This window comes from Theropithecus gelada, chromosome 12 (assembly GCF_003255815.1).
Source record: "Theropithecus gelada isolate Dixy chromosome 12, Tgel_1.0, whole genome shotgun sequence".
NCBI classification, from domain to species: domain Eukaryota; kingdom Metazoa; phylum Chordata; class Mammalia; order Primates; family Cercopithecidae; genus Theropithecus; species Theropithecus gelada.
The window spans coordinates 63,994,145-64,019,595 of NC_037680.1; the positions used below are offsets into that span (position 1 = coordinate 63,994,145).

General features: G+C 32.4%; 1 protein-coding gene across 3 annotated transcripts in view; it reads right to left on the minus strand.

Annotated features, from left to right (window-relative positions):
- TFPI (tissue factor pathway inhibitor) overlaps positions 1-25,451 on the minus strand; it is a 101,562-nt gene that overhangs the window by 3,272 nt on the left and 72,839 nt on the right. For 2 of the 3 annotated variants that reach the window (XM_025404553.1, XM_025404554.1), the window contains exons 4-7: positions 21,656-21,694; positions 18,095-18,271; positions 17,412-17,504; positions 175-354 (exon numbers count right to left, since the gene is read on the minus strand). In XM_025404553.1, coding sequence (XP_025260338.1) covers positions 175-354; positions 17,412-17,504; positions 18,095-18,271; positions 21,656-21,694 — 489 coding nt within the window. Of the gene's footprint in view, positions 1-174; positions 355-11,349; positions 11,576-17,411; positions 17,505-18,094; positions 18,272-21,655; positions 21,695-25,451 lie in introns of those variants that run through there. The other variant, XM_025404555.1, reaches the window with a different exon arrangement.

A 25,451-nucleotide genomic window follows, 5' to 3' on the forward strand; every position in this document is an offset into this window, starting at 1 on the left:
AATTACAGTTATATATCTAGCAATATTATCTAAATGTAATTGAAGAGGACATTTGTTAGCTAGATCATACTTTCTTATAATAAAGACAATTAATTTCATATTTAATAAATTATAATTTAAATTAAATTGCTATCTTAAACACTAGTCAATTAATGGGAGGAGTATCTTCTATACCTTTTTTACATGCCCTCAGACATTCTCTTTTAGAAGTAAAATTGTTTTCATTTCCCCCACATCCACTGTACTTAAATGGGCGGCATTTCCCAATGACTGAATTGTAGTAGAATCTGTTCTCATTGGCACGACACAATCCTCTGTCTGCTGGAGCGAGACACCATGAGGGACCGTGAAATTCTGAAAACATCAGGAAAACATGGTAAGCCATATGTGATAGTGAACTTCAGGCTTTCATATTGTATGTTGTTTATAGATTAATGTTGTTGCATGTGTATGTAAAACAGTAATCTGAATGAATGAATAAAGGGATAGTTAATAAAATTGGTGCATTTCAATTCTACGAAAAGGCTTAACAAGGCCCTGTGTCCACTATATTGAGATCTTTCTCCAATGAATTAAAAAAAATCTCATTTGCTAAAGAGAAGTGTTATGATTACTCTTTATATGAACAATTTGTACATAATAAAAACCACTCTTCAACAATGTAACTGCTGAACATTTCTTACAGACACACACACACACACACACACATATTCATTTACACATCATTTGTTCACAAATATTTAGCTTTAAAAAAATTCTAAAGAGCAAAGTTTTTATTTGTGATGTAACAAAAACACTGAAGCTGAGGAAGTTACCTCTCTTGACTAAACACACGCTGAATGATGTAATACAGTCACAATTTAAAGTGGAGGAATTCAGGAATAGCAAGCTTTAAGTTTCAAGGAATGAGTCCAGATGAGATGTTTGTCTCGGTAGCATTTTTTTCCTCATAAATTGAAGCTTAGTTCTAGATGAGTTAAATGTTTTTTTGCAAAGGAAGCAATATTGCTAAAGCCAGTGAAATGAAACATTGATTTTGGATCAGACAGATAAGCTGCTTTGTCAATGGGATCAATCAATGGTTTTCAAAAACACAAGAGTAAAATACAATAGGGTAATAAAAGCAGCACTCATTTGCTAAATCAGAAGAGAAAATTACTTTCAGCTCAACGTTAGTTTTTAGCTCTTTTGGAATTACTGTCAGTGAGGGGCACCTGGTGCTCTTCGGTAGCACAGCTAAGCTGCTTGATGTTAATAAACCAGTACTACAGGTAAGTTGTTGTATGGCAAGGAATCAATACAAGAAAACTTTAATGGCTTTGCCAAATGGTGAGATGTGGTACAAGCAAATACAGATGAGGAAGATTTGCTAAATGTCCAATACTAGCAGAAAATAGAACTTCGAGGAATCCAGTAGTTAATGAAGGTGAATAGATTGTGCCTTAAACAAGAAGCAGTCTTTTGGCAAATAACCCCCCGAGATGAACAGACTGTAAAAGCAAAGAAAAGAAATAAAACAAAGTGAGAAAAAATGAGAAAAAATCTCAAATTGATATGAACATCTTTTACCACCTCCTGCCTTCTAGATATTTAAATAAGGACTAGAGTGTCTTCATATAGTAACTCAGGTAACAAAAAATATTCTAGGAAATATGAGAGGGAATGAATACTGTGAGAATAATTTATGAGAAGAAATTTGAGACAGGTGATATTCTTGTGCCAAACTATATATATACACACATATATATATACAGTTTATGTATATATTTATATAGTTTATATAACATTTATATATATAGATAAACTATATATATACACACATACTTAAGTCTTTGACTAGGTATATATGCAGTGATTTTAAGAAGACCTTCTAGGATTTGTAAAATGAAAATATCGTTTTAAATCATACGTAGCCCTTTATGTTTTACCTTATCCTATGTGGGGATTATAGTGCATGATTTTTAAAATAATTTTTATTGTGTATGTGTGAGGTTTACAAAATGATGTTATGAGATATATATAGATACTAAAATAGTTGCTATAGCGAAGCAGATTAACATATCCATCTTCTCACAGCTACATTTTTGTGTGTGTAACAAGAGTAGCTAAAGTCTACTTACATAACAAAAATCCCTAACACAATACTTCTTCACTAACTGTCGTCTTCATGTTGTACATTAGATCTCTAGGCTTATTTATCCTACATGCCTGTATTTTGTATCCTTTGACATGATGATATGCCATCATAAATCAAAGTTGAATGGTTAGAATGTGTGCTAGACATTCTAGAAAATGTTGACATTTCCTGTCACTAAGAATCATTTATATTAGAGGAATTTTCTAGCAGTCTAGGAGAGTTATATTGTAATTGAGTTGTACTATTGTGAAAACTTTTCCAATGTGTCTGATGTGTATTATCATTCTTGCACAGTGTAGAATATAAAATGATTAATTGCCACCACTTTGAACTCATGAGCTTCCAGTTATCACCTATGTTCAGAAACAAAAGAGATGCACTAGATGCAATTAGCCTAATTTGAGAAACAGAGAAAACAGAGGAAATTGCTATCCCTTTTTTTTCCTGTTTAAACACCCACAGTAACTTCGAAATAGATGTGTATGATAAAATGATATGCAACCTATACATCAATTTCACTTTAGCATTTTGTGTGTAAGATATATCTGCCCATAGTAAGTTGCAGATAATGTGTTGAATGTGGTTGTAAATTGTATCCTTCTTTGCAAATGTTAGTTGTTACGTCTTAATAGCAATGCCAGACATCAAGCCCCCTTATTCCAGAACGGAGAAAATTTTTTGTTGACAAGGAGCAAACTTCTTCTCTTTTCCCACATAGAGCCTACAGTAAACATGGCCCAATCATAAAATCAAGGTTATTTCAAAATGAGAAAAAGCTAGCCTAGCACATATGGGGCTACAGTCCCTAGATTGGAGGTATGAGAAGAGGAGCCTCTGTTGTCATAGACCAAGAACAGCAGGTAAACCCTAGAACCATTCGGGCCTTTCCATCGAAGCTGAAACCGTGGAAGATATACCACAGATGTGGTGGAGATACATACGCTAGCTTCTGTCTTCCTTTGACCATCCAGTCATCCAACAACGGCTGCCATTTACCAAATCTTTTCAGAAGCCAGAGGAGAAAGTTCCCCATAAAAACCACACAAGGCAGGTTGAAAGCAGGGGGTTGGTTTGAGAGCAAACAGCCAGTTGACCAGCATAGATGCCAGCAGAGAAAATTTCACTAAATTATCCAAGGCATCAGATTGCCTCTACTAACACTCTTTATGACTTCTGAATCAGAGAGTGTCTGGCATGCTGCTTCTGACAGCCTGGGATTTGGTATGTAGATGCCCCTATTATCAGATACTTGCTCCTATTTGTCCATGATTGATGCAATGTCAGTTGTTTATCTATCTTACATCGCCCTGATTTCAACCACTGCTTACATAGATCATTCAACACAACAGAATTTTGACCCAGATCAACAGTGAGGTTCCCAACACTAGAAATGACAATATTTCGATAGTGCATTAAAATGTGAAGTTAATAACTAAGGATATTGCATTATATGTAATTAACTTTTAGAAGTTTTTAAAGATGTAATAAATTATTGTCAGTTAAGGAATAATTGTAAGGCGAGTATTCTTCAGAACATAAATTTTACCTGATATGTAAACTAATTCATTTCTCTTAAGATCATTTTAACTCTGAGCAGTAAGACTATAATTGGGTTACTGTAGCATAAATCACAGTAAAATTAAAGTAATGAAGCAAATGGTTTCTTAAAATCATTTTAGCTCCATTTGAATTGTTTTCACTTCTTGAAGAGAAAAACTTGTTTCCAAATAGCAAATTTATTCTACATATAGACCAGCACTCACCTATTCAAAATCAAGAGTTTGCTATCTACAATGAAAGAAAATACAAAGGTTTGGCAAAATGTGATTTTTTAGTTGAGATTATAATTATTCACAGAAATTTAAGATAGAATAAAAAAGACACTAACCTGACTTTTGTTCTTTTTTCCAAAGGGAATTTATTAATCAAATGCATTCTGTCTTGATTCTACCATTAATAACAAGTTGGGTACCTTCTGTCTACAGGGTTTTGATAGGTTTCAGAATTCAGGATCCACTTTTTTTTTTTTTTTTTTTAAGTCAGTAACTATCATGATGTAGTGTGACTGCTAAACTGTAAGACGGTGCTCTAAACTCAGTTTTACAGGTAAAGTTGTTAATGTAAATTTGCTTTGAGATTTATACAGTAAATTTTGAATCATATATTCACTTGGAATCTTTACTGTGGTATCTTTTTTATGACTCTCATTTGCCTTGCCTACTTAGGCTTTTGTTTTACTAAACAAACTAGGTTTTATGAAATATCTTACAACTTGTTAAGTACATTTATTTTTGTCTTCTGAGACTTTTTAGGGAATCAAATAAGAAATCTTTTTAAAAGATTTTTTGTTTATAATTTTGTAGTAAAGAGAAATATCAATTATTTACTTCAAATTATCTTTGTAAAATTTGAAATAATATAAAAGTATAACAAATGTAAAACAAAATTTATCCATAATTTGATTCTTACCCTTTAACCACTACCGATGGTTTACATATCTTCAAATTGTTTGCATATGCAAATGTATTAGTATAATATTCTATATTTATTACTATACTTGATAATATTTTGTGGCTGTGTCTCTGTATTTTTATATAGACCTCATTCTTTTTAATGTAGGTACAGTATTTCATTTTATGAGTTAACTACAGTATATTTAGTCAAATGAACATATAGATTATTATAATTTATTTTTTTTCAGTTCCAGACAACAGCTCATGAATACCCATGTACATTGGTTCAGGTACTTCCAGAGGACAAGCTTCTAAAATTAGAATTATGCAAAATCTATATTCAATGTATAACTTGGTAGATGTTGCTGAATTTTCCACTGAAACTTTTCACAAATTTATGTACTCACAACGACCTTTAAAGTGCCTAAACCATTTAGCAAAACATGGACCTTACAGATATGAATTTATCTACTATTCAACACTTTTTTTCTTCCCCATGCCAACAAAAGTAGAAGGGTACTATGTGGGACAAGAAACTGCTTATAGCTTGCCAAATGTTATATGAAATATCATTTACATAAAATCTAAATGTCATTAATTTGAAGATGCACTATTATTTTACGTACTACTCATGAAGAAAGAAAAACACGGCCGGGTACGGTGGCTCACACCTGTAATTCCAGCACTTTGGGAGGCCGAGGTGGGTGGATCACCTGAGGTCCAGAGTTTGAGACCAGCCTGGCCGACTAGGTGAAACCCTGTCTCTACTAAGAATACAAAAATTAGTTGGGCGTGGTGGCACACAGCTGTGGTCCCAGCTACTAGGGAGGCTGAGGCAGGAGGGTCACTTGAACTCCAGAGGCGAATGTTGCAAGTGAGTCAAGATTGCGCCACTGCACTTCAGCCTGGGTGACAGAACAAGACTCCATCTCAAAAAAAAACAGAAAGAAAAAAATATATATATATAATTACACTATTATACACTATCAGTTATAAGTTTCATCATGATTAGAATTGTTAGAATGTAGAAAAACCTGCATGTTGGCCGGGCGCCGTGGCTCAAGCCTGTAATCCCTGCACTTTGGGAGGCCGAGACGGGCGGATCACGAGGTCAGGAGATCGAGACCATCCTGGCTAACACGGTGAAACCCCGTCTCTACTAAAAAAATACAAAAAACTAGCCGGGCGAGGTGGCGGGCGCCTGTAGTCCCAGCTACTCGGGAGGCTGAGGCAGGAGAATGGCGTGAACCCGGGAGGCGGAGCTTGCAGTGAGCTGAGATCCGGCCACTGCACTCCAGCCTGGGTGACAGAGCGAGACTCCGTCTCAAAAAAAAAAAAAAAAAAAAAAAAAAAAAGAAAAACCTGCATGTTAGAATCAAGAAAATGTAATAATTTATATTTTGTGCCAACACACAAATACATACACATACATATACAAACACATATAAATGAGAAGAGAATTTATATACGTATGCATTGGGCAAATATTTAAAAGGACTTGCAATCAGTTGGGAGGATGACTACTATAGAGATAGCTTTATTAGGTAGGGAGCTTAGACATTTGCTAGGTTAAATTTTACAAAAAGATACTTTTATGCTGAGCTTATTCTAATTGTTACATCTCCTCCAGCAGCTACTTCCAGTCTTAAACTTTATTTACTTTGTGATAAGTTGAAATACCCAAGGAAATAGTAAAATGAAATATGCTATAATGCCAACAATGATTGTTTCTGCATAATGTGGATATGGCCTGTGTGTCTTCTTTTATTTTCTTTTTTATTCAAATTATCTGCAATTATAATGCCCAAGATATATGATAGAAAAAATACGTTAGAGTGAGTCCAGTGTCCTGAGGTAATAGATAAAAGGCTAGAGATTAGAGATTGGAATCTGTTTCTGAGTAGGAATGTGTGGTAAACCTGTCCCTCTCTCTGTAAAAAAGGAAGAGTATGTATCTCTACTCATTAATCAGGAGAAGTGGTATTAAATTGGTGGAAACCAATAATCTATAAAGAAACAATAAAAACGGGGCAGGAATGGAAAAACGAGCACTGTGGACCTTTTTTTTCTCCCCTATGTGTATACTGGGCCACTTACCTGAGGATAATAGAAGAAGGGTTGCCAGTGAACTTGAAATTGAAAGGTGATGAAGAATAGACTGAGTGAAACCTTGCCCAGACAGAAACTCCCTCCGCATATTAAAAGGGAAGGAAATAAATTGGGTAGATGTTCTCTGGGTTGGATTTCTTTGCCTAGATACTACCTAATCCATGGACAGAGTTCATAAAGTCAGGTTCCTTCAGGGATTTGTCTAAGCAAAGCCACAAAGAAAGAAAGCCATAGTAAAATTATAGATTATACAGCTATTGAGTATACTTTCTTCTAAGATAATTATGTCTAATAATGCATGAGAAAAACTTTCTTCATGACATATATGTAAAATTTTAAACCCTACAAAATTTTAGTAAAAGTAAAAATTAGCATTTAGTCTGTTGATCAGTTTTTTAGGAAGAATGGGATTTTAGTAAGCAGAGGATACAGAAAGCATATGGGTGAAGGAAAGTAAAAACACAAAGGTCAGAAGGTTTCTAGTTTGCTTGGGGGTACTTTGCAAACTCCAGGCTGTCTGGAGAACACAACACAAAAAAGACTATAGTGGGATACAGGGCTGGAAAAATACATTTAGGTCAAATTAAGAAGGTTCTTGAATACTATTATATTTGGATTTTACAATGCAGACAATAATGAGCCACTGAAATTATTGAAGAAGGAAAAGACAAGTTCTGATCTCGTTGAATACATGAAGGAAACTCAACCAGGCATGTTTAGCTTGAATCCAGTAACTTTCAATAGAGAATAATACAAAATTACCATAACCGCAGCAGTTACCATGGGAGTAGCTAAAATTAAGCACCAGATTGAATTTGGGCAGGTAGAGAGCTAGAGATGAAATAATTCTAGTGTTTCTGCATTCAGAAGATGTAATATTTTTCCAATATGTTATGAAACATTATAGAATAAATTCTACTTAGAATGTTGTATTTTTTGTAACTTTTGGTGGCTTTTTTTCATTGTGGCTTTACCTAGAAAAATATATGAATATAAAGATGAAATTGTAGACTATGTCCATGGATTAGCCAGCATCCAGGCAAATGAATTCAAAGTGGAAGATGAAGATAGAGCTCAAGTTTTGAAAACATAGAATATTTTAATGTTGACATTGTTTAATGAATGTAAAATGTTATTGTGACTCTGTTCTCCTGTAACCCTCTTGCAGGTCTCTGTCTTAGCATGTAACACAGGCATTGAAGTCATCTATTTATTTATCTTTTTCCCTATTTGACAAACACACCTATAAAGGACAAAATTACACTCTTCTTATTCTCATATTCCCAGTACCTATGGTAGTTATTGCCATGTAGGAGATACTCAATGTTTGCTGAAATGAACTGAAATTAGGAAGTACACAGATCTGTACCTTAGGTCATAAGATAAAGTTGAAAATATAGGTCTATATGTCTTTCAATTACTTATAAGATCCAAAGACAAAAAAAAATTGTATTTATAACTATATTTGAATTTTCAAGTGCTATATATATTATTTCAAATAATCTTAGCATAAAATATGTTAAATAAAGATACATCAGATCAAGTTTACAGACTTTAGCTGCATTAAAAATGATCAATAATAAAATGTATACAAATAGCACTCATTTTTTGGGCTATAAACCTCAGATGAAAATAGGTCATCATCATCATCATTGAAAACAACCTCAAAAATTAATACTTTGTACTCTAATTGTGTGCTCAACACTGGGTTAAGAATTTTATGTCTCATTACAGTTTTACAAAAGTTTTGAGATATTTCTTGCCACATAAAATAAATGAGGAACCTGAAGCTGAGAGAAGTTTTGTAATCTTTTTTCAAGGCCACAGACTGAGTCAGAAAATAGCAGAACTGGAATTAAAAACCACATCTTTCTTTCTACAACGTCAATGCTCTAAACCACTAACATATGTCATTCTGAAAACTAATTAGAAAATTAAGAAAATAGTAGTACCTGAGCAAAAATATTTTAATAATTTTATCAGATAAAAAGAAAATTGTCACAACTTCTCGTTTAGAACTGATGTCCAAATTCCCTCTTTTCTGAAGCTCAGGTTCAGAACATGTTAAGTATACTATAGTCCACAGTTATAAGCATGAAGTTGAAGTTTTCTAAGTTTGAAAGAGTTCTAATCAAAATAGGTCACCACACAAGTCTTGGGGCAACAATGCTGATTCAAACAGTATTTAGAGAGCTTGAACATTTGAAGGCAACAAGTATTGAGTTGAGATGGTCAACACGGACTGATTCTAGAAACAACCACACCAAAGTTACAGTCTTGCATCCATGTGATCATATCTGCACTGGTCACTCAGATCCATGTAATGGTATTACATACAATTAAAAGCTGGAAACCCCACTCCACTACATCCCTAGAAGAGGCAGAGTTGGAATTTTCCTGATCAACAAATTTTATTTATTTATTTTGAGAGAGTCTTGCTGTCATCCAGGCTGGAGTGCAGTGGTACAATTACAGCTCACTGCAGCCTCAACCTCCCCAGCTCAAGCAATCCTCCCACCTCAGCCTCCAGAGTAGGTGGGTTTACAATCACAGGCCACCACACTGGGCTAATTATTATTATTATTTTTTTTCTGGAGAGACAGGATCTCTGCATGTCGCTCAGGCTGGTCTTGAACTCCTGGGCTCAAGCTATCTTCCCACCCCAGCCTCCCAAAGTGCTGGTATTACAAGAGTGAGCCACTGCACCCAGCCACCATTTTGTATTAATACTTCTTAACTTCATTTCTGCAAAGATTTTCTATTACTCAAATAGAAAAAAGGAAGAGAATTACACATGACATAGAGTAGCTCAAGTTTGTCTGAGCTATTCTTACCTCATTACTAACCTGCCCTATACCAGTTACTATTAAATTCATATTACAATAAGGCTTTTTCTTTTTTAAGAAAAATAAGTCTTATCAAATTAGTATTATTAATTTATTAGTTTGTAGTTTGCATGGTATTAATTTGTACACAATTTTTGGTTTATAGTTGTATAATAATCATAATGAATTTATTCCTACTATGTTACTGGTTCATACAAAATGAATGTTATTTTAAGCAATTTGGCTTACAAATTGGAAGTCTGTGATTTTTTCCTTTTAAAGACATCTATAGATTATTCAAGCTTGAGAAACACTTCTCTGGAGGACTCTTATGACTGGGGCAACAAATTATCTGTGTTAAGACTAAAGATGGTCCAGGAAGAAAGGGATTAGAAAAGTAGACAGTGGTCATCTAGGGTGACTGCATTTTGATGGCAGTGATTTTGGCAGAGATGAAGTGCCACATTTTTGTTTCTCATCAGCATTCCTGTCAGGAAGTAGAAAACTTGCTGGGTGCTGTCCAAAACTTGTTATCTATTTTTGGAAAGCCAGCTTGTCAGAAAATCAGAATATGAGGCTCCAGATTTACTATGCAGGCGTCTTTAGATTATGAGGGATGTTCCTGTGCTTCTTGGTCTTAGAACACATAATGAAAGGCAAGATACTTCTTTAGAACTATGAAAGTGGACTGTGGATGAAGTGGTTTTTTGTTTGTTTGTTCGTTTTTTAAGAACTGTAAACAGTGCTTGTGGTGACCTGTGGTATGCAGCTGGATGTGGAGCTCTTTAGCTGGTGAGGGATAGTTTCTCTCCAGAAAGTTCTCATGCTTGCAGTATTCCTCTACATGCAATCACACCTTCAACAAGAGGCCAAGGAGATAATAACAATCCCATGCAGATTTATAAGTTGACTATATCAGTGATTGTGTTTGACTGTCCATTAGGCCCTTTGTGAACATAACACCTGTTTCAGAAGGCTAGTGATAACAAAAATATTTTTAAAAATGTATTTATATATGCATAGATTTTATTTTCTATTTTTTCCACATAAATGGAAAGTATGTCTGGAGGTCATACATTGAATACATTTAGGAGAGGGATAGAGTTTCAAGTAGCAAAAGGATCTTCAGGATGTCATCCAATTACTTTCCCTGGACCTGGAGGCTGGCAGGAAGCAAAGTGGAACTGGGTCAGGTATATAGGTGTTCCCTTTCCCAGTTAGTGGCCAACTAGAATTGGGTTGGCAGTAGCTTTTTAAGTCTACCTGAATTTTTTCCCCCCAGAATATCATAAAGCTGATGTTGTTCCCAGTTAGCTCTCAAGAGTTGATGTATGGGGCCAGGCACAGTAGCTCACGCCTGTAATCCCAGCACTTTGGGAGGCCAAGGCAATCACCTGAGGTCAGGAGTTCAAGACCAGCCTGACTAAAATGGTGAAACCTTGTCTCTACTAAAAATACAAAAAATTAGCCCAGTGTGGTGGTAAGCGCCTGTAATCAGAGCTACTTGGGAGGCAGAGGCAGGAGAATCCCTTGAACCTGGGAGGCGGAGGTTGCAGTGAGCCGAGATCACGCCATTGCACTCCAGCCTGGGCAATAAGAGTGAAACTCCCTCTCAAAAACAACAACGAAAAACAAAACAAAAAACCAAAGAGTTGATGTATGGAAGCGAAGGGATATATAAAAATCAGAAAAAAAAAATGACTTTTTTTTTTTCATGAATAGTTAGGTCCAGTCAAAAGGCTCACAACTAGCATGAACTCCTGAGAACATTCATATTTCTTTGCTAGTTAGACATTTACCAGCGAGGTGCTGTGAGAACACTATGTTTACTATGCATGTAAATATTTAAACTTTATTAGCAGTAGGCTACCGAAGGCATCATGTATACATATAAATATTAAGGAAATGCCAAAAGCACAAATATTAACATAGGCATAAAATACTATCCAATCCTAGAAAGAACATGGATGCATGAATGCAGAAGGCGTTCAGAAAGACTTGGTAAATATGAGCCGCATTCTTCCAACCATCATTTGTTCCTTCTTTTGTAACTGTGGATCACAAAATTAATAAATAAAAAATGTGAGTCATCTTTACATGTTTAACACTGTGATCAATGCTGAGGGTGGGAGAAGTCTATAAACTGTATAGCACATTATCTTTTTCTTCAAAAAAATCTTGTAATCTAGACAGTGAGGTAGAGCAAACACAATATCTAATAATACAGATATTAAAGGAATCATAGTAAGAAGCCAGGGGAGAGAGACAGAAAGAAGGCCTCCTTGTGGTAGTGAAAAGGCAGATTGGTTAAGAAGATGAGGAGGGTCAGTCAATTTTAGGTGGGGAAAATCACATAAAACATCCTTTAGAATGAAAGTGAATAATTTGTGTTTAATGGTAATGAAGAGGCCAATTTGAATGGATGGAAAAAAGTTGTACTTAAGGGACAGAAAACATCTGCAATAGATAGAAGACTAATGGACAATGCAGACAGATTTTAGGCAAGTGGACGAAGCTAAATTACTCACATGATCGATGAATAGAAATAGGACAGTGATGTCAAAAAGGTCATGTATAATTTGTTACATCTGACTGCTCCTTTTTGTCTCTCTCTCTCTCTTGCTCTCTCTCTCTAATATGCTTTAGTTTACTTATGTTAGATATATAATTATACTATGTGTAATGTATATATACAATATCTGAGTTATATCTGAGCTTTCTGATATCTGTTTATCTATTTGTCTCATGTCTATACAGCCTGGTTTGCCTAAGCCCCTATTAGTTTATGCTTATTTTGGGAGGATATCACGTTCATATATATATAAATATATATATAATATATATAAATATATATGTTATATATAAATATATACTATATATAAATTTATATAATTATAAATAATATATAAAAATATATATAAATATATATGTAAATTATATATATAATTTAAAAATACTAAAATACTTTTAAATATAAAACTATTTTTTGTAGAGTCACCAAAACGACAATTCCAATTTTATGTCCATGCATACATATATTTAAAATAGACATATACCTTAATTTTTTAACACCCTCTTTAACTATCATTAGTGTTCCAAATTGGATGACATGATTGTTTAGGTAATCTAACCATGAAGGATTGATGATATGAACAAAATAAATATGAGTGAAAATGGAAGAGACAGAAATAAACATTTCATAAAAAGCAATGAAATTTAATGAATGACTGGAAGAATTGAAGTGATACAAAGAAAATTACTAATCATTCAAATTGGAATAATCAGAAAAACAGTGGAAAAACTCAAAAACTTTGGAAACTTGGGAATGTCGAAAAGATAAAGAACAATTATACAAATAAACATCTTTTGACCTTGAAGCCCCATGATACTTGTCTGTGACAATAATCTCATCTTGTTTCTAATAAACACATTCAAACTCTTCGAGTTTCCATATATGCATTAATTTAGTTCTAGTATTAATTCTTCTTAAAATATTAGTCATGATTTTGAGACTGTATATTTACTGAGGCATTTATCTGAATAACTAGAGACTTTTTGAGTGTCTGAAATAAAAATTTGTTCTGCAAATAGGAACTTACAAAGGAGTTGTTTTACAAATGAGAATCTAAAGCCTGGTGAGTTAAGCGTACTACTCTGAATCACATGGATAATAATAATGAGGAACCCTACACCAACTGACTAGATATCAGGCACTGTCCTAAGAAAGTTATATATTTTGACTGATTTAACCTCATAACACAACCTATCAAGTTAGTACTTTAGTATTACCATCCTCATTTTACACTGGAAAGATGAAACTCAGTTTAAGAAATATCTGAGTGTAAAGATGAAACTCAGTTTAAGAAATATCTGAGGGTCACACAGCTATTAGTTGAAGAGTTGGGAATTTAACCCATGTCTTCAGGCTGAAAGGTTTTTTATCTGCTATATCATTTCAATCATGGGGGAAATCAAGAAGAACCAATTTTGATGGTTTTCAATTCTAGAGTTTATGCACAAAATGGCACACATTTAGGGAAATTGCTTTAGAAATATTTCTTTTATACATGTGGAGAGAACACATTTATTTGAACTACATGGATATACTCAACACAGCCAATCAAACTGAAATAATGCACTCACACTCAGGGATATGCTTACAAATCATTATTTAAAATCTCTTAAGGAAGCATAAGACTGTCTTTGAGATTACCTAAATAACTTGTTAATATTGAAATGTGGAAATAAAAAGAAAAATTACACCTGAATTGTGCTTAGTAAGTATTCAAGTATCTTGAATCAAGAAAGCTTACTGGAAAAATATATCTTGAAAGTTGTTTACAACATTCTAGTAATTAAAAATAAATAGCAATTTTTAAAAAGTCACATTCTAATAATGTTTAAACTTCTAAAATGTTTCCATAATATCATGAAGAAAAACATTAAAATTATACTTATAAATATTTCACTTAATAATAATTAAATTTTAGAAAATTCAAATACTCTACTTAAAAATTGTTATTTAGTGGAAAGAATTTTAAAAGAATGATGTTCCATTTATGGTGTTCCATTTATGTTGTGGGGCAGATTGTTATTCCTGTACATTGAATTGAAACATTAAAGGATTTACAGCTTTTCAAAATAATCTGATACCACAGAGAACCTTACACATTTGATAAAACCCTTGAAAAACAAAGTTTTATGTATACAAAGAATTGCATTTTCTTAAGTGACAATAGAATGTATCAATATAATTGTAAGCAGTGACAGATGTAATTATATTTGATTGGGGAAATTAAGAGGTGTCTATAGATCTCAGCAAATCCCTCAGACAGAAGTGACAAGGGGTCCTCTAGGTTTTAGACAGAGTACAGTGACATCTGCCTTCCCACTTCTGTATCTTGGCTGGGGCAGATTAGAAATCATGTAGGTTTTAAGAAGAATGGCAACATAGTTTCATTGACAATCCATGTTATGCCATCCTTAATATAAAATGTCTCCTAGTTATTGCAACATTGTTTCATGTTTTAGGTTAGGAAAGAAGGAAGGAAAGGAAAGGGAAGGAAAGGGAAGGAAAGGGAAGGGAAGGGAAGGGAAGGGAGGAAGGAAGGAAGGAGGGAGGGAGGGAGGGTGGGAGGGATGGAAGGAAGGAAGGAAAGAAGGAAAGAAAGGGAAGGAAGGAAGGAAAGGGAAGGAAAGAAGGAAAGAAAAAGAGGGAAGGAAAGAAGGAAAGAAAAAGAAGGAAGGAAAGAAAGAAAGGGAAGGAAGGAAGGAAAGAAAGAAAGGAAAGAAAGGAAAGGAAGGAAGGAAGAAGGAAGGAAGGAAGGAAGGAAGGAAGGAAGGAAGGAAGGAAGGAANAAGGAAGGAAGAAGGAAGGAAGGAAGGAAGGAAGGAAGGAAGGAAGGAAGGAAGGAAGGAGAAAGAAATACATTATGCTCCTAGAAAAAGAGGAAAATTGATCAAATTGGCTGGAGGAATGTTGATTTTGAGGCCAATATACACAATAAAAAATAAAAGTTTTCTAGACAAATAAAGGAGACATTTGCCCTAATTTTAAGTGCAGTTATGATAATATTATTCCTTAAATGTCTATTATTCTGAATAAATTATTGTTAATATTGTTTTCTTTTAAATTCATGTTGTCAATTCTTACTGCTTACTTAGTTAATTATTTGCTTTTACAAGCATTTATTTATTTGTTACAATTTTCAATGTGGAGCTACGTAATAAACTAAAGAAGACACATATCAGAGGGCATTTAAAACTCATTAATATTACTTTCTCACACTTATTTTCATTTTGCCCTTTCTAATTTGGTAGTATGCTTACCAAAATTTTAAATTTTATGCTTCAAAAAATTTAAGTCGAAACTATTCCGTAGCCTACTCTACTCACTTTAAAGATAAATGACTGCAGATCTCCACTTGAATTGGTAAAATAATTCAAACAAAAATATTCAAACATGTCGCAAACTGATTTCATACATTTCTTGTACTTGTTGATATACTGTGTCACATGTATATTTAAATCTGTTAATAATTTCGTCATGCCAAATTTTCTTTTACAGCAGTAAGATTTAGTGTGCTTTTGAAAATATAATACTTAACTGAATAAAACAAAATATGAGTGAAAAATATGAAGCTGGAAAGACATGAAGAAACAATGAAATGATAGTACTTAATTTTTCAGATAAAATATCAGAATCACAAAGGTATTAATTTTTACAAATGAAGTAGTATTTAAAAATTAGACTCAAGTTCATCTGGCATTCAATTCACTGCTCTACCTATTGAATGTAAAGGGCCTGAAGTCATTTTGAATATATCGTACTTTCCTACTCCCACTGAAAGCTTGCATTCTCTTAATGACCTCTTAAGTACTAATTGAACACTTATCGAATGCCTACAATTTAGGGAATTTATTAATCCCTGAGACAGCCATCAATTTTTTTAAGATCTCACATAAGAAAGAAGCATATTATAGAAAGGTATTTATACTTCAGCTCTCACACACTAATCCTCATGCTTAGGCTGGGTTGAGGGGGATAAGGGAGAATGGGGATGGGGGTCTGGGGAGGGTCTGAAATAGGCAGGACTAAAGGGTAAGGCATGCAGAGAACTTCTCCTTTCACATAATAGTGTTTCAATTATTAAAAGCACATATTATGCTCCCTCGTAGATCTCACGTCTCTTTACACTTTCCATTTCCTCTTTAATCATGTTTCAAATCCTCCTTGTGATTTCCAAGGTGTGACATTCAGTGCTGAAGCAAGATCCACAAATGATTAGATCACTGTGGGACTCAGCTGAACATTCACAGACTCTTTCTAGATAAGTCGGAGTCAACATTTTAATGCTTCAAATCCACCTGGGCAAGAGTTTTGTTTGCATTCTGTTGGCTTGCTTGCTTAGTTGCTCGTTTGTTTGTCTGCTATAAAGAGGAGTAGCTCAAAGCCAATCTGATTCTGATAAATGGTCAAGGTAGATAATTCCTGGCCCAAACACTATGTTTCTTTCTTTCTTTTTTTTTTTTATTATTTTAATCCTAAGATTGCAATTTTATAGTTACAGAATTCCTTACACTCAGGCTAAGTTTATATATAAACATACCAAGTTTACATTTGACATGTTCACATGGACTACTTCTAAGCAAAATCTTAAATATCTGAATAAGAACATGTGATTTTTATAATTTAGCTAGGATCTAATATTTTTACACTGGTAATTTTTAGCTTTTTAGGTTATTTCTAACTGCCCAGATATTTGTGGTTCCTGATTATGTTTTCCAGTATTTTCACTATTTTCTCAGCTCTGCATTTTGTGGAAATATTTTCTGTATATTCATTTAAATCTGATAAATAAGTTAACAGACAAGAACATAAAAAAGAGTCCTGAAGAATTCAAAAGGAAATTCCCTCCAGAATGACATAAACATTTAGGCATGGTTATTCAATCCATTTCTAATCTGTCCTCTGAGTGACACCAGAGACCTTGCCTAGCGCTATACTAACTTTAAAAGTACTTTAGACTGCCTTTGATGCACTGCTGTGCCAGTAAAATGATTTACCATCTTACACCGAGGCTGATAATTCCTAGTGTTGTTTTACAAAATAAATTTGGCATAGAGCTAAATATCATGTGAAAGTTTTTCATGTGATACATAATCAAAAGCCTACTTAAAAGCATATTTTAAAATAGATTAGGAAAATTGTTGCTTTTATGAGATTAAATCTCTTGAACAATTTGAATCTCAGTATTTCAACAAACACATTATTAAGCAACAACACAGGTATACATATATTTAAAGACATACTTCTAATACACAATCCACTTCATTGTTACTGGGATAATAGTTTCCTGGAAGCTATAAAATCCACAAGATTCTTACCAAAAAAGCTGGGAACCTTGGTTGATTGTGGAGTCTGGGAGTTATTCACAGCATTGAGCTGGGTTCCATAATTATCCACCTGGAAACCATTCACTGGAAAAAAATACAGCCAATTAAAATAGATAAACATTGTCACAATCTCATATTTGGACTCATGAAGCATACAACAGTTAATAAAGAAGACTTTTGGCAATTTCATTCACATTGCTATGTTAAATTAGCAAACAGTGAATCTTTAAATATATTGTAAGGTAATATTTCCATGAGTAACTGTAGTTCTTGGTCAAAAAAGCGTGACAGTTAATGTTTAAGTCATCCCTTTAATCAATGTTACAGGCAGATAAAACTAATTGATTTTAGGTGGTAGTTTTCATTAACTGTTTGCTCTTATATTTGTATAAATGTGAAAGATTTCAACAACTCTATTGCGCCAAAATTGTACTGCAGTATTCTCAGGAAGAAAAATTAAATAATGCAACATAAAAAGAATTAGATCTATGAAAATAATTTCTTAATTTTCTATGCTTTTTAAAAAACTATAGTCACAAATCTCATATTTAATGAATACATATCTTCATTTGCATGGCTAAAACAAAATCTGAGTAGGCTTGAATATCATCTGAGATGCCTTAGTTTTAAAAGAATGCCTATATGTGCTAAAATGAAATGAGAAATAAACTTACAACCATCTTCACAGGTGTTCTTGCATTCTTCCAGTGTCTCAAAATTGTTCATATTGCCCAGGCATCCACCATACTTGAAACGTTCGCACTGTTTTGACTGATTGTTATAAAAATACCTGGTAATATAACCTCGACATATTCCAGGATCTTCTTCCAAAAAGCAGAAATCTGGCTTTTCTAGAAATTATAAAAATATCAGAAGGCAATATTCTTTTGTGTAAATAAATTACTGATTTTAATAAAATTTATAAATAACTGGCTAAGTTATTTAAGGAGTAAGCATAAAAATTAAAAAGTAAAAAAATCTAACTTTATCCACAGCTATACACTATTAAAATTATCTATCGTTATTTTGGGATTGGCATTTCAAATTCTAAATTTCTCATTGTAAATTAATAGGGAGTTAACTATCATTTTATTAACTAATTTAAGGAATAAAATATTATTTTACCATGTACCACTCTTGCTTTGAAATTACAAAACTTTATGGCAAAAATGTGGTTTAATTGTTTTTAATATGTTTATGTGTATTAACACTTAGGAAAGGTCTATGAACATTTCAAGGTATTGAGGGTGGCTGCTCAGGAAAAGCAGTTTAGTGCGTTGCTTAACAAACCTACACATTGTGCACATGTACTCTAGAACATAAAGTACAATTGAAAAAAAAAAGAATGGTTTAAATTTTTAAAAGTTGAAAAAGAAGATTTGAGGGGATGGAAGTTTTCATGGCTAGCCTTAGAAGTTCCTGAATTCTTATGCGGGAATTAATATCCGTACTAGGTAGCACATCCTCTACTGCTATGTCATTTTTATTTTTTCCTTCTTCTTGTCATTGGAATGACTTCAATAATGCAGAGGCAGAAAGGAAATACATGTTCAAGGATTGGAGAGGCTTTTGCAAAAGACTAATACGTCTTCTTTGATAGTGCTCCAAAGCAGGCTAAACACAGCTGTCATAGAAGTTGTGCCACTGTGATCTACATCACCAGCTCTGTCTACATGCATGCACTGTGAAAAGAAGTGAGCTAATTTTCAAAATTATTATGTGCACCGGCATATTTGGCTTGAATTTTTAGAACAAAATTCCAATTTCTCAATTTTTTTCCTGCAAGTATATTACCATATTGGCAAAATTGAACTGTGGTAACCTTTTTCATCTTAAAGCAACTTGTTCTTCTATGTCAGGGAAGCAATACCCACAAGTATTTTACTATAAAAAAGAACATGTATTAATGATGTTAATGATTTCTGCAACCGTTGCAGATCTATAAAAGAACCAACTCCTTATTAAAAAGTTATTTTATTAAGTAAAACTTCCTACTATAATATAGTTTTAAAAGTCTATTTTCTATAACTTTTCAATATATTAATTTGAAAGTTAACATTGTTTCTTCTGTTTTGCCTCTTGTTTCTTCAAATGAATGTTTTTATGATGTTTAGTTAAGTGTAATAATATGTGGGGGAAATGAATAAAACAATTCTTTAAAATTTTATAACATTTTATAAGGTGAAAAATACATTGAATTACTATCATATGATTTGTTTTAGTTTTAATGTGTACTTTTAATGAAATTTTAAATAATCTGAACAGAGGATGCAAAAACTTTGTTTGCCAAAAGTGGATGGGGGAAAAATATTACATATAAAAACATAAAACTACAATAAATTATGCTGATAAGTATAATTAAGACACTGTACATGTACATAAATATATACACCTGATATGTACCCACAAAAATTAAAAATAAACAAACAAAATAACAACAAACAATAAACTGTACAACTGAAAGTTGCTATTTTTTATATGAAACCACATTGGGAAACATGAACTTATTTGAAGACAAAGTTGAAAATAGACACATGTAAAATAATTCTTTTTTGACCTGCAGTTTAAACTACAGTTGTAAATCACGAAATTAATTTCCCATTTTCTTCAGTTAAATAAATTAACCTTCTTATTGAATTTGCATACAAAACCCTTGCTCTAAGTTGGTGCTCAGTTGAAATTGAGTAACACAGAATGCAGACTGGATAAGCTACAGCATTATTACTGTCAACTTTTGTTTGAGTCTGAACACTTGGGAATTGTCTTGGACCAAACTTTATTTCTAAGAGATTGTATTAAATCTCAAATCTATAATGGTCCAATGTTAGGAAGCATAATATAAAGCTAACTCAAAATTGATCAAGTCTTTGTTATGAATAGGTGTTAGCATGTAAGCATTTTTAACATTCATGTGAACACAGCTTTATTCTCTAACTTTCATATAAAATATGAGTTAGGAATGATTGAATTCTGAGTTATAAATATATGCTTTATAGCATAATTTTACATTAAAATATTACCTTTATTTAATTTTTTTCTAATTTTATGTTTTTGGGAAAAGGTCCTAATATTTAAAGCTTGGTATCTTCTTTCACAAAAATATTTATTTACCTTTGTAGACAAAAACTTCTTTATTATAAATATGCTATTTTATTTGATATTACAGATAAAGCCTTCATTTAAAGTTCTAAACATTTTTGTCAAGATTATTTTAATATTTATAGGAACCTATTTTTTAAAATTGTAAGTACATACATTTACTTATGTTTCTTGTACAAACTTTGCTATTATCTTTATTTTATACATTCTGATTCCAATTCTGGTCAGTGATTTGGGCCTAAAGATTATCGATGTGTCACAGAAATTTTCAAATCTTTCCCACATAAATAAATCAAAATAAATAAAATTTAAATGCACTTTGAATTTTGTGGTCTTTCATGTCCTGAGTTAAACTATTTTATCTCTTTGTTCAATATTTTCTCATTGAAGTGCAAATGCCGTAACTGACAATTGAACCAAATCAGTTTCTAGACCTTTATTAAAAGGAGGTTTGGTTTCCCTGATCCATTGATACCATTCTTTCTTTTGCTGATATGCTTGTGAAAAGTAATTATTTTTCGCTAAAAACAATAAATAATATGATTTAAATTACACAATTAAACATACACATACATGCTAGATATTTATTTTTAAATATCTCCACTTACTTTTGCATGTATAACTGTTGGCAACTCAAGAGACATACATCCATTCCAGGGAATATTTGGTGAAACTTGCTAAAGCCACACAATGCTGAGATTAACAAGTGATTAGAGATCAGAGAAATAAAGTAAGACTCAAAACATCTAAATCTCTATCTGGAAGATGTTAAAATAGCATGTGTGGCTCTGGACTATGATTGAACTAAAACTAAATATCATACTACATTAGAATTAGAGTAAATATAGTGTTTGGAGCCTCCTCTGACAAATATAATGCATATATTTTCCTAGTTTTTGATTATGTCCTTGAAACAAGTAATAAATCATTTCAAAAATGACATGATCAATTTCTCATATGTGTTTATGATCAATCTCTTTTATGGGTTTTTTAAATCAATCTCAGAGAAACTTAAGAATTGAATATCTATACTGAATCAAGAACCAGAAAAAACAAACAAGGAAACAAAAAAAAAAAGTTGAATATCCAAATGCCTTACATAAATGTTCCAAATTTACAGACAAATAAATATTCACCTTGTTGCAATGCCGTCTGTATAATCCTGTTTACATTATCTGTAATCAAAAGAATATATGAATATCAATTGCCACAATTTATGATGTCATACTATGAATTTGAATTTAACAAACAAGAACGATGTATTTATTACGATTAAAATTATTCCTATATAGAATGTCTTAATAAAAATTGAATTTCTTTTTCTTTTCTCTAAAAATTAATCTTTTCTATTTATTGTAACCATGAAGCCACTTCATTTCAATAGAGTAATGTTTTAGAAACTGTGATAAAACTTTCTAACATTTACAAAGCTGAAAATTCATAGTGACTATGTTTACCATTCAGGAGATCTGTACTAAAAGCAATTATTTAAAAAATGTGAAATATGAAAGTAATTCAAGCAACCTACATTACATATAAAAATAATTTGTTAGATACCTGGGAATAAAAGTGAAATTAACCAGAATTATTTCCTTTCCTTATTCTTTCCCTTGCTTCATTGTCTCAATCCAATCGCACGTTTCTTTATTATTATCAATGTAGAGAAGAAATGAAACAAAAGGCATCTGGGACACGTTGTTTGGCTTAACATTTGAATTAACGAAATCATTTCCCTCTAAAACTAGAATGTTAGTTGTCTTTGTCCTACCATATTCTAAATATGAATTCTAAGTTCTAATTTAAATGATAGGTAATGAAATTTAAATTGACAAAAATAAGTCTATGAAGTTTTAATTTGCATAGACATTAGGAAAGTTGGGTGATATTTATTTTGTTGTGGAATCATTTGTTTTACAGAGAGAATCTTTGGTCAAAGCAGGTTACCGTTACTTATATGACCAGAGAGATAGAAAGGGAGCGAGAGAGAGGAGGGAAGAAAGAATGAGAGAAATGATATGAATTGGGTTATAAGCCTCTTTTAGCAACAGGATCATCCTTTTTTTCTTGAAATAGTTAATTCTTCTATGGAGAGTAAAATGTCTGTGAAAGGGAAACTAATGGACCCAAACTTCTTTTAGAATTGTACTATGTTTTATTCAATAGCTTTTTAAGAAAAACAGGTGTGTGTGTGTGTGTATATGTATAGCCGTATCTGTTGAAGTAAGTTGTTTCCTTTCCTTTGCTTTCACTGCAACTAACCAACTTCCTATTAATGTTTTCAACTAGATTGTAGACTGTCATATAATCTGACATTAAAATATTTAGATATAAAACTAATATGTTATGATTTAATTGATAAGGAGAAGAAAGAAATGTATACATATAATGAGTACACAAGACTAGAACACTAAACAATTTTCGTTCCTGATTTACCTATTGACCATAGTCATAGGGTGGGAATATATAAATGCTTGATTAATACAATTTTTGAAAGAACGTCTATTTTGTTTGCTGTTACATTCTAAATAGGATTAATTCAGGTAATATCCATGCCAACTAACTCAATGTGGTTTAGCACACTAGAATTTTAAGTGTATTTATATTACCGATAATTATCTTTGAGGAATCTAATGATAATAACCTTGGACACGATAATTTGTATGGCAATAACAGTATGAAAGCAATTAATAGTTAGAAAAGATTTATAGCAAATTATCAAGTTTTCTTAGATTTAGGCAGGACAAACCAATTAACAATGCTTTTTAAGGAGCAATGAGAGAATGTTAGACTAATTTCCATTCTAGTACTCTTTTGAATTTCAACTTATATGAATTTGTTTTAATATTTCATTATGAATATTAAGACGTAAGATTGACAACAAAAACATCCCAAAATTTGCATTTGGTTGACACACATTGGCATATGATATTTATACCTCAAACTGACTTACTGATTTTTGCTTCTAAATCCATTCAAAAGTGTGCCAGATGTAAATAATGATATGTTCATCTGGGTGTGCAAGGAGAGTGTTAGACAAATACCACTTATGTGAAGTTGGTAGAGAGTGTTGTTCAAATCTTTTATATCCTTAGTGATTGTTGTTTACTTTTTGTGTCAATTACTGAAAAAAAGGTGTCTTGGAGTATGTAAACTGAACTGAGGAATTGTACACTCTCACTTCTGTCAATTTTTTCTTTAAAAATTTTGAAGTTTTATACTTAGGACCATGCGCATAGACATTAAGGATTGTTGTGTCTTTTTTATTAATGGACCCTATTATAAATACCTTTCTTTCTACCTGGTAGTATATCTTATTCTGTAGTCTACTTTTACTAATCATTCTTATGATTAGTGCTTACATATTATATCTTTTTCCATCCTTTCACTTTTAATCACTCTGTCCTTATTTTTAAAGGGCCTTTCCTATAGACAACATGCAGTCAGTTAGTTCTTGATGTATTTTTGCATACAGTGTGATAATATCTACCTTTTAGCTGGAGTGATTGGACCATTAAATTTTAATTTAATCTAATTATTGTTAGAGTTGAATACAAATATCACTATTTGATTTCTGTTTCTCATTTCCTCTTTGTTTCTGTTTCCCTCTGTTCATGTCTTCTTTAGAATTCCTGTAATTGGGTATTTTAATAATAATTTCATCTTCATTATGGACCTATTTGTTATTTCTGCTTGTTTCATGTTTTTAATGGTTGCCTTAAAGATTAGAATGTACTAATCCATTATAGTCTAGTGTCAAGTAATATATGCCATTGTCACCTGTAGAAACCACAGAGCTTTACAACAATAATCTCATATTTTTCTCCTTCCTTCCTGTGTGCTTTAATTCTAAATCTTTTAATACTAATTGTACTGCTGCTCTACCAGGAATAAATTTCCCCAGATCATGCTGATTTGAAAAGCACTTATTTTAAGAAGTAGATTACTGATTGGCACTTTTTTTTTCTCTTTCGGTTCTTTATTTTTTCTTTTTAAAAATTTATTTCTTTTTTATTTTCATAGATTTAGGGGATAGAAGTACAATTTTGTTACGTGGTTATATTGCATAGTGGTGACGTGGATTTTAGTGTAACCGTAACCCAAATAGTATCCATTGTACCCATTAGATAGTTTCTCATTCCCTAGTCCACTTTCTTCCTCCTATTTTTCTGAGTGTCCATTGTCTATTTGCCTATTATTCTACTATGCCCACATGTACACACTATTTACTCCCCACTTATAAATTAGAACACGTGGTATTTGAATTTCTGTTCCTAGTTATTTCACTTAAGGTAATAGCCTCCAATTCCATCCATGCTGCTATAAAAGACGTGATTTTATTTTTAAGGGCTGAGTAGTATTCCATGGGGTATATGTATATATATAAATATCACATTTTCTATACCCAATCATCTGCTAATAGACACTTACGTTGATTTTATATCTTTGCTATTGTAAATAGTGCTGTGCTAAACATACAAGTACAGTTATCTTTTTGATATAATGATTTATTTGTTTTTGGGTAGATATCTAGTAGTGGGATTGCTGGAACAAATGGTAGCTCTATTTTTTGGGTCTTTGGGAAATCTCTATACTGTTTTCCATAGAGGTTATACTAATTTACATTTCCAGCAACAATGTATAAGCATTCCCTTTTCTCCTAATCTTCAACATCTGTTATTTTTTGCCTTTTACTAATAGCCATTCTGACTGGTGTAATATGGTATCTCATTGTGGTTTTAATTTGCATTTGTCTGATGATTAGTGATTTTCAGCCTTTATTCGTATGTTTGTTGGCTGTGTATATGCTTCTGTTGAAAAATATCTTTTTGTGTCCTTTGTCTATTTTTTAAATGGTTTGTTATTTTATTGTTGAATTGTTTGAGTTACTTGTAGATTTCAGATATTAGTCTTTTGTTCAATTTTTGCAAATAT